Source organism: Vipera berus, assembly GCF_964194415.1.
Source record: "Vipera berus genome assembly, chromosome: Z".
Taxonomy (NCBI): Eukaryota; Metazoa; Chordata; class Lepidosauria; order Squamata; family Viperidae; genus Vipera; species Vipera berus.
Genome location: NC_138205.1, coordinates 78,884,880 through 78,902,460, shown reverse-complemented (window position 1 = coordinate 78,902,460; position 17,581 = coordinate 78,884,880). Strand labels below are relative to the sequence as shown.

Here is a 17,581-nt window from a genome sequence, read left to right as displayed (position 1 = left end):
TCCACGGAGAACCATGGAGCTCGTTGGGATCTGCACCGGGTCAGGGGCCGCAAGGGTACAGCTCGGTCAAGTGCCTCAGTGGCTGCCCTTTCCCAGGCTTCCACTAAGGCATCCGCCGAGTTGTGAGCAACGGAGGCAGGTGGGGATCCCAGCGCTGCCTGGAACCCATCAGGGTCCATTAAGCGCCTGGGGCGGTACCATCTAGTTGGTTCCGCATCCCCACGGCGGGGGGTGGCAAGACGGAAGACCAGCCGCAGGAGGTAATGATCGGTCCATGACAGGGGCATAATAAATGGAGAGCCCCCACCAAGATCATCAAACCACCATCCGGATAAAAAAACCAGGTCAAGGGTGTGGCCTCCCTCATGAGTTGGTTCAGAAATTACCTGCGTCAGGTCCATGGCCATCATGGAAGCCATGAACTCCCGAGCTAACTCAGATGACCCTCCCAGGGATGGTAGATTGAAGTCACCCAAAACTATAAGTTTGGGGAACTCAATCACCAACCCGGAGAGGACATCGAGTAGCTCAGGCAGGGCTGCCGCTGTGCGACTAGGTGAAACGTACACCAGCAGCAAGCCCAACTGTGCCCCCGGACCAAACCTCAAAAAGAGAGACTCACACCCGACTATCTGAGGAACGGTGGTCTCCCGCGGACGTAAGGTCTCCCTAATAGCTACCGCCACTCCCCCGCCCCTACCTTGAGCCCGAGGCCGGTGTAGCACTCGGAAACCTGGTGGGCAAAGATCAACCAAAGGGACACCACCCTCTGGACCCAACCAGGTCTCGGTGATACAAGCCAGGTCCGCATGCTCACCCTCAACCAAATCCCGCACAAGGGGAGCCTTATTAATCACGGACCTGGCATTCAGATACACCAGCCGGAGCTCAGGAGGCTGCACATCCTCGCTCCCAGAACCTCGGGGAAGAAACAGAGGGTTGGAGCGCCTCACTGCTTGTAAATAGTGGAGACGGCTCTCCCGGTAACGATACGGCCCTCTGTCCATGCGCCTGCTGCCATACCCCAATGTCGTGGGAATCGGTAGTCCCACGACCCGCTCCCGAGCCCCGGATGTAACCACACCCCGCTCCCTCCCTACGCAGTCGGACCCCGGCCTGGCCTGAACCAAGGTTGTATGGCCACCCCCCATAGTCAGACAACCACTACCTCCCACCCCTCTCCCTAACCCCATAAAAAATTTCACTAAAAAATTAACCAGGGGCCTCCTATTAAATTTATATCGAGGACCCCTGCCCTTGCCCGGCCATCTCTCAGGGTCCCAATAATTGGGCCCTTCATCGAGACTGGGAGTGGCAAAGAAGGCGGGACGCACCCAGGAGAGGGGGGCACCCCTGAGGACGAACAAGTCCATGCTGGAGTATCGATACATGAAGTCCGAAAAGTCCAGAGAAGGCAGTCCCGTAGTTGAGAAGTCCAAAAGGAGGTTCGAAGGGTAGGGAGTGAAACATTTGGGCCATCAACCAACTTACTGCCACTCGGTTGGGTGCTCCCAGGGGCAGACCACAACCCGTCCTCTCACGACGGGTCGCGAATCTGCTCCTGGGGATGGTCCAAAATGTACACCCTGGGTGGGGCATGACCCATAAAGCTCCCACCTCTATGGGGCTGCCGATGTAAAACAAGCCACTCTCCCACTGTGGCTTGTGCCCAGGTCCATCCCAGTCCAAAGGGGAGAAAAGAGGCAGATGGAAAATTAATAAGTTGGTAGTCCGCCCGAGCTGCTACGGCCACCGCTGACCGGACAAAGACGCCAGCCGCCGCCATGTCGCTGCTGCCATCGCCATAGACATCGTCGCTGCCGGTGGAACGGGCCAGCGGGCCTTGAAAACGCCGTCGTCGCCATCACCATGTGGCCGGAACGAAGCGAACAAAGCGAAAACACCACCACTGTCGCCGCGGTCGTCCTCTCCACTGCCCAAAGCAGCCCGAGGACGCCGTCGACGTCGCCGGCAGCGGCCCAAAAACAGCACCGGAGACATCCTTGCCAGCGAGCTAACTGGCGGTCGTCTTCTCCGCCGCCGAAACGGCCCGAAGACGCCGCAGCCGCCGAAAGCGGCCCGAGGCAGGCCAAGCAATACGAAAATATCACCGGTGCTGTAGGGCTTCATAGAATCCATCAATTTCATCCTCTTCAGCACTGGTGGTTGGGGCATAGACTTGGACTACTGTGATATTGAATGGTTTGCCTTGGATTCAAACTGAGATCATTCTGTCATTTTGGGGATTGTATCCCAATATTGCTTTTCCTACTCTTTTATTGACTATGAAGGCTACTCCATTTCTTCTGAGGCATTCTTGCCCGCAGTAGTATACCTGATGGTCATCTGAATTAAATTCACCCATTCCTGTCCATTTTAGTTTGCTGATACCTAAGATGTTGATGTTCAGTCTTGTCTTCTCTTGTTTGACCATGTCCAGCTTTCCTTGATTCATGGTTCTTACATTCCAAATTGTTGCCATTACAGCAATGGTGATGCATAATCATATCGGGAAGAAACACTGCTTGTGTTGTTACATTTTGTACCAGTTGTAACTGGATGATCTTCCCCTTTGCTCTTTTCTGCCTTGAATTGGACGCACTGCAGTTGTGAAACATCTGAGCCCCAATAATGTGTAGTTTAGCACAATGTAGGAACACAGCAGAATATTTAGTATAAAAACTAAATACTAATATCCCTGCCAGGCATGGTGTACAGACAATATCGGAGTAAGATAATATCGGAGTAAGATAAATAGGTAAGCTACCGCTAGTCTAGGAGTTACAAAGAACGAATTAAAGGTTTGAGGAAGAAGAAAAGTTGAAGCATCGAGCCAGCCAGGAGTCGAACCTAGAATCTTCTGATCCGTAGTCAGACGCGTTATCCATTGCGCCACTGGCCCACGCTGGCCAAAAAGAGAACTTTTTCGCCTGTATTCTAAATTCCGGGGCATTGTAAATTCCATTCACAGGTTTCTTAAGGGTGGCGCCATAGGGAATTCTTGGTAGGTTAAACCAATCAAAACCTTTCGATGGTCTTTTGTTTTAGACCAGTATTTCTCAACCATGGCAGTTTGAAGATGTGTAAACTCAAACTTACAGAATTCTCCAGACAACACGTTACTGGGGAATTCTGATAGTTGATGTCCATACATCTTCAAGCTGCAAAAGTTGAAAACACTGTTTTAGACCTCAATTAGGAGCAGCCGTGCTTCTATAAATCGAAATTACAACGGATGACGGTCAATCCCCGGTCGCTTTCCATTCGGCGTTGCCTAGAGCCGGAGCTAGCGTCACAATTGTGGTTCCCGCCCACTCATCTTGTATAGGTTGGCGTGGTTAGAACGACAGATTCCACCAATCCCAGCTTTCCTAGTCATTGCGTCGCTCTTCGGGAAGCCGTGGAATGCTTTCTCATTAAGTTTGTCCTAAGTGGTGTGCCGTCTCGAAGGCCCGAGCGACCGGGAAGCAAGGAAGGAATTCTAAATAGGAAACAGGCAGAGCCCGAGCCTAACTGCGCGGCTGGCGAAGGAACAAATGGGAACCAAGGTGGTAGCCGCGGCAGCCGCCGCCGCCTACGAGGAACTGAAGCTGTGAGTGAGCGGCCAATGGTCGGCGGGAACTACCACTTTTAATTTCGTGCCCCTCTAGGGGGTTAAACAAGCCCTCTTGTGAAGGTGCCCCTGCCGTCCCCTCCACTTCTCTCTTCCCTTTAACAGACTTCTGTTTTCTCCGGCTACGTCCTGGGTCGAGGCTCCCCCTGCTGAGGGTCTCTGCATCTGCGGAATGACGAGAGCCGTTGTAATAAGCGCTTGCCGTGCGAATTGTCGTTCAACGTATGTGTCGTGCCACCAGCTTGGGAAAGGCTATCCCAGACCATACTTGGCCTCTCTAGCTTTCCTCGCCCCAAGAAATCCTTCTCTTTTCCATTCCCTTTTTCTCCTGTATTATGGCCAGTAAGCCCAACCACCGAAGCTTTCTGGTGGGTCACTTAACTCCGCCTCGGTTTTTGCTTCTTCCGGGGCTTTTCTTCTCTAACATATTGTTATGTACGTGGTCGCTTCCAGCACGCCTGACTCTCTTCAGAGTCTCTGAAAGCATTTCTTCGTGGGGTTGACTCTTCACGTCCACTGAAGTCTCCCTTTCCTTGCTAAAATCATCTTTGTTTTCTTTCATTGCTTTGTCCTGGTAAAAAGTAGAGCCCATCTCCCCTTCCCCAGCCCGAATAACAATTTTCTGTTACTGGCCCTGCCACATTCAGGTGATCTAACCTACAAACATTTTTACAACATGGATTACTTTAACTGGATAAGATGAAAGCTTTTGTCCAACAGATATGAAGGTCATGAAGGGCTGGCTAAGAGTGAAGCTATTGTGCAATGAGTTGTTGTAGGTGAAGGCTTATGTTATTAGAAGAAGCTCCTTGCAAATAGTTATGTAGAGAGAGAACTTGCATTATGAGAGTATGATAAGTGCATGATTTTATTTGATGTGAATACATTATTACCTTTACATAACTGCTGCAGTAGTCTGCCTGATACTAAGTATTAGTGATGGAGAAGAGACTTTGGAAAGCCCAAGGCACTGTCTCAAGTGTGTGTGTGTGTGTGTATGTGGGGTATGTGAGGGACAGAGCTTTCTTCCAGGGGTTTGTTATGTGGGGGCATATATTGTATAATGTTTTCCCTTCGCTGTTGCTCCTTGGGGCAGCCTCTTCCTAGTGCTTACCTTATGTAATTATGGGGTTACAGTGTTTGCGTAGTACAGTAGTTATAGGAGGGAGTAAGGCAGTATTGCATTCTGTGTAATACTGTAGTATCCAGAAACAATATATCTAGATAGTGTAAGTTAGCTCAAGTTAAATTAAAATCATTTGTATGTGTTTGTATGTATGTGTGTGTAAGGTTACTTATCTTACTGATCTTAAGCATATTTACATGATAATGCTGCTTAGGGATTCAGTGAGGTGAACTTCCCCAAAAAATTGCAAAGAAATGTAGAATTAGTATTTTAAAGACCACTGCGTTTATTTATATATTCATTTATTGATAAATGATCTAATAAAGTTGATCAGTCAAAATGTAACTTGGCTTATCAACCCTTAATTTGTATTATGATACAGTGATAGGAAACACATTTTATATGGGCTGTCCTTTCAGAAGTGTACAGTTAAATTCTTAATATTTATGAGGCAGTTTAATGCTTGATACAAACATTCCAGTAATCTGATCAAATGGGAATAATATGCAAGCATATTTTTAGGCTAATTCAATTGTTTAATGGTTATTTTTTCCCTGTTTGATAAAACTGAAATCAGGACAAGCTTGCTACAGTGTTTCAACATAACACTGCAGAATACTTTAAGTAATATTGTTCACTAACTATAGTAGGTTTCTTAAGAACGAAGGTTGAACTTCTATCTTTTCAGTTATAAGCTTTCTATAGGAATGCTTTGAAGCAAGTTAATGAATATTTATTTTAAATGGAGGAAGTAGGTAATATGTAAGCAGTTATCATAATGGAAAGATTTAACAGTGAGTGTGTGTATGCAGTTTGGTTGAAATTAAGGGGGTTAACTTCTGGACCTGTCATACTACTGAGTAAACGTACCATCTAGTGGCCTAATGAGTCAGGATTATTATCATTCCAGATTTTGGCCGCTTATATCAGGGATTCCGGTTTAATATTGAAATCTGTGTGGCAAACAGATATTATGTGATTATATCAGATGGAACAGGAAACAGGCAAAGGGAGGAGTATTCAAATTCATATTTAAAAATTACCTGATTATGAGCTGATAGAGTAGAAGGATTGCATCCTGAGTTAGAATCTCCCTCCTAAAGCATTACGCATTCTCTCTGCCAGTTTCCCACCGGCTGTTAGGCTGATCATTTTTTCAAAGCCAGATTGCCTCAGACTTTTTGATACAAGAGAAAATCCAGTTTGAAAGAACCAAACATTGCTGCTGCGTAAAGAAGAATGATCCTGAACTCAAGGACCAGAGCAGAAGGACATACTGGGATTCAGAAGAAGACAATCTCATAGGAATGCAGAAGAAAAAAGAGTTGTGAACATATTAATGCTGGGATTAGTTGCCAAAGAGAAAGAAAATGCTTTCAAAGAATGGAACTGTGTATGTTGAGAAAAAGATAAGTAAATGGCAATGTAGAGCTTTAACATTATGGAATAAATTGTTAAAATGTAAATATAACAGTTATGTGAATTAAACTCTGCTTTTTATTGAATCTCAAGTTGGTGGGCAAACAGAAATTATGTTGATCTTCATGCTAGTAGAAATTATTGTTGTCCCTTTTGCCAATCTCTATTCTTTATATTTATATTTTGAATCATTGCTGAATGGTGTTATCCTGACTGGTGAATGTACTATCTATTATAAATAACAATATTAGTTTTCTCTTCTGGCTTTGCTGCTTTCCACTTTTAGCATGTCACTGTTCTGTTTGAAAACCGCCTACCAATCTGTAGCACTAGTGACATATGTCTTAATTCAGGCCTCTACCTAGTTTGTGATTTCATGTCCCTCTTGGGCACGTCCCAAGTTAAAAAAAAATTGGAAAAGAGATTCAGATACTATTCTGATCTATACCTACAAATATCAGAATAGTGCAAGTAATTATATTCTCTGTGATAATCTATGGAAGTAAAAGCTGAATTTTGAAGAAACAGAGTAATGATGCTTTTGAACTTTGGTGCTAAAAATGATTCCTGAGAATATTGTGGACAGCCAGAAAACAAAGAAATGGATCATCAAATAAAACCTGGAAGTCTCTTTCGAGACACAAATAACCAGACTCAAATTACACTGAACAACTACAGTGTTGCTTCCGGAATGCTTTTGGGTGTATCTGTGAATTTTTGGCTGCTAATTATGAAAAAACTTGTAATTTAACCTCTCATGGATTATTTTATAGAAATCGTATATATATAACTATATAACTATATATAGCTATATAACTATTACTATATATATATATATATATATATATATATATATATATATATATATATATATATATATATATATATATATATATATATATATATATATATATATCTCACCAATTTTCACTTGTGTTATAAGATGCTTTGTGAACTCATGCATGTCCAGGCATGCATGCTGCACATATTGCATAACATTTGTGGAACTGTGTTGTTTCGACGTGCCTAGGCATGCTTAGGCTAGATGGATGATGCTTGGAAAGGTATAAAAGAAGCTCATATGCACAGACGCTACTTATTTCATTGTTATTAGTTTCCATGTGTTTTGATGTGATTACTTCAAGGCTGTTTCATTGTCCATGTTCATGTAATTTACATAACAAGCCAATTATAGACTTGCTATGCTATAGGATGATTCGTAACATCAAAAATGTCTCACCAATGTTGGAACAGCTGTGATCTGTTCTGCTATATTTGTAGAGATTAGATGCTTTAAGCCTCAAGATGTACCATGACTAGGCTTATTAAGAAAATGTATGAACTGTACTTTGGTTGTATCAAGACAAGGCCTCTGAAAGAACTTGATTCCAGAATAGAAAAACATGGCACATGAACCACTTGTTGACCCAACAAAGATATTTTTTGCCTCCCCTTAAAATAGAACTTAAGCTGGTAAAAAAAATTGTGAAAGCAATGAATAAGGAAGATGAAGGTTTCCATGATTTGACACATATTTCCAGGAATAATTGATGCCAAGATTAAGAAGAACATTTTTGTTGGTCCACAGATCACATACACCATCATTGACAAGCAGTTCAAAGATATTTTAGTAAGGCCAGAGAAAATCATTTGGAAAGCATTCAGGGATGATGTTGAGAATTTTCTTGGTAACTACAGTGCCCACTACATTCAGCTGATTGACAAACTTTTTATAATATACAAGACCATGAAGTGCAAAAGTCATTGAAGATTCATTTTCTACATTCACACTTGGACTTCTTTCCCAAAAATCTAGGTGCAGTCAGTAATGAACATGGTGAACATGGGAAAACAGTATCAGAGCAATTGAAATAGTCATCAATGCTGGCTATTGTTGCACACTACAGTGGCATGGATCAGAGACCAAATACAGATGAAAATTGATAGCCAAACACTTTCAACCATGCAGCATATCAGAAACATTATGTGATTAGCTACATTATGGTCACTAAAAGTTAATTTCATATTTCTCAAGAATCCCATGTGATATAATTGTGAAATTATACTTGTATTCAATTTGAAGGGGTCTATCATAATCAACAGAAGCTTTCAAGAAGTGAGATCTTTGGGAAAAAAATCTTGTCCAGTGATCATGTTTTGGAAGTTGTAGCTCTCTGGAGAATGGTCTAATGCTCTGTAAGGTGGAAGGAAAAAGAAAAGTAGGATGACTAGCACTAAGGTGCATGGATTCAGTTATACTGTCAATGGCTGCACTATTGGAAGGCCCAAAGGACCAATTCATCATGGAGAAGATATATGTATGTGATTGCTAAGAATTGGCATATATTTGATGGCATATAAATTAGAATAAGATGAAATAGTGGAAGAATCCAAGGTTGAAAAAGACAGATCCTGCTACAGTTGTGCAAATAATTAGATCTTACAGAATGGGATAATTGAAATGGACTCTCTGGACACTTTTTACTTAAGGTGAGGGAGATTGATTAATTCAAATACAATTCTTCTCAGTTAAAACATTGGTGGTCTGTTCTCCTTTATGTTCCTTGAGATCTGGAGAAAGATTGGTTTAAAAAAAGGTAATTTGCTTAAAAGGAGCTTAATAAAAAAATAAGAGTGACATTAAAGGCTGGGACAGAAATGATTAAGTTGGATGTTGGCTAGAGACCAGAGATGCAAAGGCATAGTTCTTCCCTTCAATGTTCCCCAAACACAGTTACAATAAATCTGCTGATTTTGCCTGTAACATAATAGATGACAAAAGTGTAAGAGATTTCATACATCTTGAGGCTTTTCTTGAAATATTGTTGGTATAAAGAGAGAAATACCACTTTTATAACTCAGTGTTTCTCCATCATGGGTGGGGAATGACATGAAGACAACATTGGGGAAATGAGAGAAAATTGTTTTCAGGGCATATTTATTCTCTACAAAGGTACAAATAAAGTCAGGATCTGAAGGGTTTTTTTAAATCTCTTTGCCTAGCACCTAGACTATCTATCTATCTATCTATCTATCTATCTATCTATCTATCTATCTATCTATCCATCCATTCGTGGCTGCCCATCTCACAAGAAGGGTGATATACAGCAAGAAAAAATATAATGCAGTCATATATATATATATATATATATATATATATATATATATATATATATATATATATATATATATATATATATATATATATATATATATATATATATATATATATAATCTCACAACCCCAAGAGATTTGATCAGCAGTGAAACCACTTCAGGATCTTATCAGTCCCTTGAGACTCATAGCTTGATGACAAAGCCAAATTAATAACATATCTGGGCATATTTAAGATCAGGCTTGTCCAGTCCGAGCCCACAGGCTACATGCATCCTTGGACAACTAATAATACGGACCTACATTATGTGATTTATTTACATTAATTAAATATTTTATGTGTGTCCCAAGACAATTCCTCTTCACTCAGTGCAGGCCAGGCAAGCCAGAAGGTCTGACACCTATATTTTAAACTATTGAAAGTACTTGGTCATCTTTTGTATGTCATATCAAGATCTGCATTATCTTCAGAAGATTGTAATAAAGCAGAGTTATATTTCATAAAAATAATTTAGATTGCAACAGTTTTGATGATGACACTATGCTAGTATTTCATTTGAATTCAATGCTTGTGTGAAAACATCTTCTCATTGTCCTGAATAACTAGATTAAGCTCCTCTGATAATTTTAATATACAACACACATTATTTTGAACTACAACATTACAGTAAGAGTGATGAGAAAAAAGCACCGTATGAACAGGAATAGCAGTGTGGATACAGTTCCATATACATTTATTATTGATTTCATAATATAAGTTCTATACCGTCGATGAAAACAGTATAAATTATACTGTATCAAGAAAAAACATTTGTCTTTCCTTGCTGGCTGTTTTTCAGAATATCAAGGAATTTGTATTTCTTTTGATTTATTATTAAAATTATTCAATATTAGTATAGAATGATAGAGAGTCATATAAAGGGCGCAAAGCCCATACTTGAAACTGCAAGTGGGGACAGATTTTGAGAAAGTTGTTTTATATGGGCATTTTATGAGTTTGAGTTTTTGAAAGCAGACTTTGAAGCAGACTTTTCTTTAGGAAAAAAAAAGTCATTTTCTCTTTCTTACATTTTCCTTTCCCAGTCTTTCCCCAAAATAGGAGTTAGAGTACCTTAAGGTTTTGACAGAATCAGTTTGCTAAGACATTTTACATAGTTGCTAATTGGCTGCAATGTGAAGTACATTAATATCCATCTTTCAGCTTTCTTGTCCCAGCTGCCATCTCCATGAGACTATGGGAGATGACAGAAGTTCTGTTTACTGCCTTTACGAAGGGTCAGGTTGGTACTTTGCTTTGCGTCCTTTGAAGAAAAACAAACTCTCTATAATTTTTTCCCCAAAATTTGCAATCATTTCCACACTTGTGATTGCCATCCAACTTATGTGTTTTCCTACTAGTTTTTTTGTAAGCAGATTCCCTAAACTAGTCAATTTGTCTATGCCAAGGGTAGGCAATCTTGGCTCTTTTATGACTCGGCTCAGGAATTCTGGGAGTTGAAGTCCACAAGTCATAAAAGAGCCAAGGTTGCCTACCTCTGGTCTATGCATTCAGCAATATGATTACTGCTTTTGATACCCAATAAGAAACTCATACTTTTAGATTCCTAAAATTAGTATTTTTGACTTTGGGTTTTTTTATGAGCAATTTTCTTTCCTTCTCTATTTCAGAACCACAACCTATAAAACTATTGTAATTAGTTTCTAATTATAACATGGAAAAATGGGAAACTTCATATTCAAAATAGGATTCACTCTTACATTTTTATTATTAGCATATTCATGCTTTGTTTTTTGCTTAGGAGAGTGACAAGAATCTTAAGAGCATCAGTATTATAAATTATATTAATTCACTTTGCAAATAATTAAAGTCCTCAAGGCTACTGTAATCTTGATTATAGTATAGGATGAGGCACCTTGGCTACTTTTTTTTATAAATAGTTTCTGAGTTGTTCACAACTGTCACATATGCAAATCTAAATTTGATTTGCGTTAAACACCATTTTTTTCCTTCATCTTGTTGCCTCATTATTTTCCTAGGAGAAATAAGAAAATGAAGCATCTTATTTGCCAGGTTGACTACAGGTCATGATTAGACCACTATAGTAGGATAAGGGAGACAATCTTTAAACCCCCATTCAGTAGTAAAGCTCACCAAGTGACTTCAGGCCAGTGATTTCTTGCACCCTTATAAAGTTATTGTGAAAATAAAAAAGGGCGGGTCAAAATTCAGTTGGCGACATGTCAATTAGTATGCTGCCTTCAACATATGAAGGAAGATGGAAAATTAATGTAAGAAATTATGGGAAACCTAGGTTTAGGAAATGATTTTTGTCATTGCACACTTCTGAGGAGTTTTCATAATTTCTCAATCTAGTTTTCAGCTCTTGGGATTTCCTGGTAATCTCCCACCTGAGTATTTTGAGATTTTAGGCCAGAAATGCCAAACTCGCGATGTCGCGCAACTTCTCGGAGCTTTTTCCCCATTGCCGGCGATGGGATGGGTGTGGTTTTGTCATGACATGTCCGGCCCATGTGCCGGCAGTTTGATACCCCTGTTTTAGGCTATGCTTTTTGATTATATTTGTATTAGTTTTTTTGTGCAAATGGGATTTTCCCCAAGTGTTATCTTTGTAGCAATATCCTTGTAAGCTAAGATGAAAATTAATCTGGCTGAAATTCACAAAGTGGGGTCCATCTGTATTGTCCAGTGTAGAACTGCTTTTGTTTTGATTCTTAATATGTGAAACCATTATTTGTGTTATATTTTTTTAAAAAGATATTAAGCATTTTTGAGGAAAATATGCTCATTACTACAATCAAGTTTGGCATAATGAAAGCTGAAAGGTTTCTTATATGATATTTAATGCAATGCTATATTTAGATACCATTACAGAGCACTAAAAAGTCAATCCATAATATCTTACCACTTAATTGGGCAGGAGAGGAAAGGGAAAGGTGCTTTGGAGAATATGGAAATCCCAGATGACTGTTAATTTTTCAAAGTGGTGTGCCTCTGCAGCATTCCATTACCTCTTGCATAATATCATTTCAGACGAGATTCTGTGCCGTTTAAATGTTTCCAGAAATAGCATTGGGATATTGTGCTGTTTAAATGTAGCCAGAAATATTCAGATATATATGATATCATTGCAGATAAGGTAATGCTACATATTGATCTTAATCATGAATGTCATCAGATTTATATGTAGGAAGTTCAAATTAAATGGAATTTCTGACATGCTGCTGTCCACAATAATTGTAGCAGATGGAGACAGAGGAAAGAGGGCCACACCATAAATTTTATTGAGATACTAAAATTTTTAGGTTTTGCCACTTTGTATTAATTTTAGATTGAAGAGTAGCTTTGTTGTTGTTAGTTGCGAAGTTGTGTCCGACCCATCGCGACCCTATGGACAATGTTCCTCCAGGCCTTCCTGTCCTCTACCATCTTCTGGAGTCCATTTAAGCTCACGCCTACTGCTTCAGTGACTCCATCCAGCCACCTCATTCTCTGTCGTCCCCTTCTTCTATTGCCCTCAATCTTTCCCAGCATTAGGCTCTTCTCCAGTGAGTCCTTCCTTCTCATTAGGTGGCCAAAGTATTTGAGTTTTAGCTTCAGGATCTGGCCTTCTAAAGAGCAGTCAGGGTTGATCTCCTCTAGGACTGACCGGTTTGATCGCATTGCAGTCCAAGGAACTCGCAGGAGTCTTCTCCAGCACCAGAGTTCAAAGGCTTCAATTCTTTGGCGCTCAGCCTTTCTTATGGTCCAGCTTTCACTGCCATACATTGCAACTGGGAAGACCATAGCCTTGACTATACGCACTTTTGTTGACAGGGTGATGTCTCTGCTTTTTAGTGTGTTGTCTAGATTTGCCATGGCTTTCCTCCCAAGGAGCAAGCGTCTTTTAATTTCTTGGCTACAGTCCCCATCTGCAGTGATCTTGGAGCCCAGGAAAATAAAATCTGTCACTACCTCCATTTCTTCCCCATCTATTTGCCAGGAATTGAGAGGGCCAGATGCCATGATCTTGGTTTTCTTAATGTTTAGTTTCAACCCAGGTTTTGCACTCTCCTTCTTCACTCGCAACAAGAGGCTCTTTAGTTCCTCTTCACTTTCTGCCATTAGAGTGGTATCATCTGCATATCTTAGGTTGTTGATGTTTCTTCCGGCAATCTTAATTCCAACTTTTGATGTGCTCTGCATATAAGTTAAATAGGCAAGGCGACAGTATACAGCCTTGCCGGACTCCTTTCCCAATTTTGAACCAATCAGTGGTTCCGTGTCCAGTTCTCACTGTTGCTTCTTGGCCCACATATAGGTTTCTCAAAAGACAAATAAGATGGTCTGGTATGCCCATCTCTTTAAGGACTTGCCAGAGTTTGTTATGATCCACACAATCAAAGGCTTTAGCATAGTCAATGAAGCAGAAGTAGATGTTTTTCTGGAACTCTCTAGCTTTCTCCATGATCCAGCGTATGTTGGCAATTTGATCTCTAGTTCCTCTGCCTCTTCGAAATCCTGCCTGTACTTCTGGTAGTTCTCGATCCACATACTGCTGGAGTCTAGCTTGTAGAATTTTAAGCATAACTTTAATAGCATGAGAAATAAGTGCAATGGTGCGATAGTTTGAACATTCTTTGGCACTGCCTTTCTTTGGAATTGGAATGTAAACTGATCTTTTCCAATCCTGTGGCCACTGTTGAGTTTTCCAAATTTGCTGGCAAATTGAGTGTAGCACTTTTACTGCATCGTCTTTTAAAATTTTGAATAGCTCAGCTGGAATACTGTCACCTCCACTAGCTTTGTTGTTGCTCAGCTTTTCTAAGGCCCACTTCACTTCACATTCTAGGATGTCTGGCTCGAGGTCAGTGACCACCTCATTGTGATTATCAGGGACGTTAAGCTCATTCTTGTATAGTTCTTCTGTGTAATTTTGCCACCTCTTCTTAATCTCTTCTGCCTCTGTTAGGTCCCTGCCATTTTGGTCCTTTATCATGCCCATTTTTGCATGAAACGTTCCTTTCATCTCTCCAATCTTCTTGAAAAGATCTCTAGTCCTCCCTATTCTATTGTTTTCTTCTATTTCTTTGCATTGTTCATTTAAGAAGGCATTCTTATCTCTTCTAGCTATTCTTTGGAATTCTGCATTTAATTGGGCATATCTTTCTTTTTCTCCCTTGCCTTTCGCTTCCCTCCTTTTCTCAGCTATTTGCAAAGCTTCCTCAGACAGCCATTTTGCTTTCTTGCATTTCTTTTTCTTTGGGATGGTTTTGGTTGCTACCTGTTGTACAATGTTGCGAACCTCTGTCCATAGTTCTTCAGGCACTCTGTCTATCAGATCTAATTCCTTAAATCTATTTGTCACCTCTACTGTATATTCAACAGGGATATGATTTAATTCATACCTGACTGGCCTAGCGCTTTTCCCTACTTTCTTTAATTTAAGCCTAAACTTTGCAACAAGAAGCTCATGGTCTGAGCCACAGTCAGCTCCTGGTCTTGTTTTTACTGACTGTATAGAGCTTCTCCATCTTTGCCTGCAGAGCATATAGTCAATCTGATTTCTGTGTTGACCGTCTGGTGATGTCCATGTGTAAAGCCGTCTCTTGGGTTGTTGAAAAAGAGTGTTTGCTATGACCATCGTATTCCCTTGACAAAATTCTATCAGCCTGTGCCCTGCTTCATTTTGTACTCCAAGGCCAAACTTGCCTGTTATTCCAGTTATCTTTTGGCTTCCTACTTTAGCATTCCAATCCCCCATGATGATAAGGACATCATTTTTGGGTGTTAGTTCTATAAGGTGCTGTAGGGCTTCATAGAACCGGTCAATTTCATCCTCTTCAGCACTGGTGGTTGGGGCATAGACTTGGACTACTGTGATATTGAATGGTTTGCCTTGGATTCGAACTGAGATCATTCTGTCATTTTGAGGATTGTATCCCAGTATTGCTTTTCCTACTCTTTTATTGACTATGAAGGCTACTCCATTTCCTCTGAGGGATTCTTGTCCGCAGTAGTATACCTGATGGTCATCTGAATTAAATTCACCCATTCCTGTCCATTTTAGTTCGCTGATACCTAAGATGTCGATGTTTAGTCTTGTCATCTCTTGTTTGACCACGTCCAGCTTGCCTTGATTCATGGATCTTACATTCCAGGTTCCTATGGAGAAAAAATCTTTACAGCATCGGACTTTCCTTTCACCACCAGACATATCCACAGCTGAGCGTCCTTTCGGCTTTGGCCCAGTCGCTTCATTCTTTCTGGCGCTACTAGTACTAGCCCTCTGCTCTTCCCCAGTAGCATATTGGACGCCTTCCGACCTGAGGGGCTCATCTTCCAGCGTCATATCGTTTTGCCTTTTGGTACTGTCCATAGGGTTTTCATGGCAAAGATACTGGAGTGGGTTGCCATTTCCTTCTCCAGTGGATCACGTTTTGTCAGAACTCTCTGCTATGACCTTTCTGTCTTGGGTGGCCCTGCACGGCATGGCTCATAGCTTCATTGAATTACGCAAGCCCCTTCGTCACGACAAGGCAGTAATCCACGAAGGGGGAAGAGTAGCTATTGATGCTTTAATCAAATACAAACATTTTTATTCCAATTTTTGTGCCTATCTTGCTTAAACATTAAGTTCAAGAGAATAGAGAAGTGAATTCCACTAATTTTTGACTAACATCCTGAAGAAGGGAGAATAGCAAAATTCATAGTAAAGAAAAATTCTATTAAGAAGAGAAAGTATCCTCTTTCATTGATGCTGTCCAGTTCCAGGTTTTATTCCCCATTTATTCAATCTGTGGTTATAGACCAACATACAGAAAGGAAGATAAAAGGAAAAGAAAAACCATATTGTGTTGTTGTTTAAAAGCCAACTAAAAGAAAAGGAAAAGAGATTAAATAATTAGGATATTTTAGGGCAGAGTATTTCTCTTTTTAGATCAGAATTTGGCTTTTGATTTCAAATGTTCCAGAGCAGAATTTAGCCATGGCCAGAGATGTAAGATTATCCTGATCATCCAGCCATAGTTGAATATAGAAAGGTCTGTATTTCTGGAAAATCTACTAAAAGAGGTATGAAGGACCTTTACATAATACCTCTGTAGAAAAATCAGATTAATAAAACATACAATAAAGTTTAAGGATTCAGTTGTCAGAAAGTTTGACAGCTCAAATCACTGCAGCAAAAAATGGGTATTTCCGTGTTTCCCTGAAAATAAGACCCAATTGGAAAATAAGCCCTAGCGTGATTTTTCAGGATGCTCGTTGTATAAGCCCCACCCCCAAAATAAGCTCCAGTTAAGATTGTCAGCCAGATGAATGGATTTAGTACCATATTCCCCCAAATATAAGCCCAAACTGGAAAATAAGCCCTAGTGCATCTTTTGGAGCAAAAATTAATATTACCCAGTCTTATTTTCAGGGGAAAATGGTTCCTACTTTACATGCCTGTTGATTTATTTATTTATTTATTTATTTGTTGAATTTATATACCGCCCTATTCCCGAAGGACTCAGGGCGGTTCACAGGGCAATTAAAACAGTACAAAAAGAATAAAATAGAATTAAATTAGTAAAAGCCCACAATTCCTAATAAGAATAAAATTAAAATTTTAAAATTAATTTAACATAATTTAATAAATACTTTAAAATTTAAAATCCCTCAGTCCAGGCCAGACAGTTCGAACAACCAGGTTTTTAAGTCCCGGCGAAAAGAGCGAAGGTCAGGGGCAGTCCGAAGTTCCATTGGCAGTTCATTCCAAAGGGCGGGCGCACTCACAGAGAACGCCCTCCCCCTGGGAATCACCCGCCGGCAAACTCTAACTGGCGGAACCCTAAGGAGGCCCTCCCTGTGGGCGCGCACAGGACGATGGGAAACTGATGCTGGTAGCAGGTGCTCCCTAAGATAATCCCAACTATCTGTGGTGATACTCTTTGTAATCATTTGTGAGTGTGTTAGTCTTCTTCAGCATAATGGATTCAGATGTGTGAAGTTCTCTTACATATCCTCTTCACGTATTTTTAAACTTTGATTTTCTTCTGTACTCATTCCACTTAGATTTTAGTAAAATTTAGCTAATTTATTATTTTGAATAACACTCTTGAAATCTACTTCTGTCTGCTTATCATTTTGAAATCAGTTTTGGTCCTTCTGTCATTTTCTACTGCTTTATGTGAAACTGAACATTTCCCTCGTTTTAGTGACAATAAAGTGTAATTTTTATTATGCTAACAGTAAAATGTAGTCAGTTATTTTCTCATTGAAATTGGAGTTGAAATCCCTCTTTTTAGCTTAATGGATCATGCCATT

General features: G+C 40.4%; 1 protein-coding gene across 1 annotated transcript in view; it reads left to right on the top strand.

Moving 5' to 3' along the window:
• Positions 1-3,363: 3,363 nt before the first annotated feature.
• SACM1L (SAC1 like phosphatidylinositide phosphatase) overlaps positions 3,364-17,581 on the top strand; it is a 48,702-nt gene continuing 34,484 nt past the window's right edge. The window contains exon 1 of the mRNA XM_081343499.1: positions 3,364-3,592. Within this exon, the coding sequence (XP_081199625.1) occupies positions 3,537-3,592 (56 nt within the window). The 5' untranslated portion in view covers positions 3,364-3,536. The remainder of the gene's footprint in view (positions 3,593-17,581) is intronic.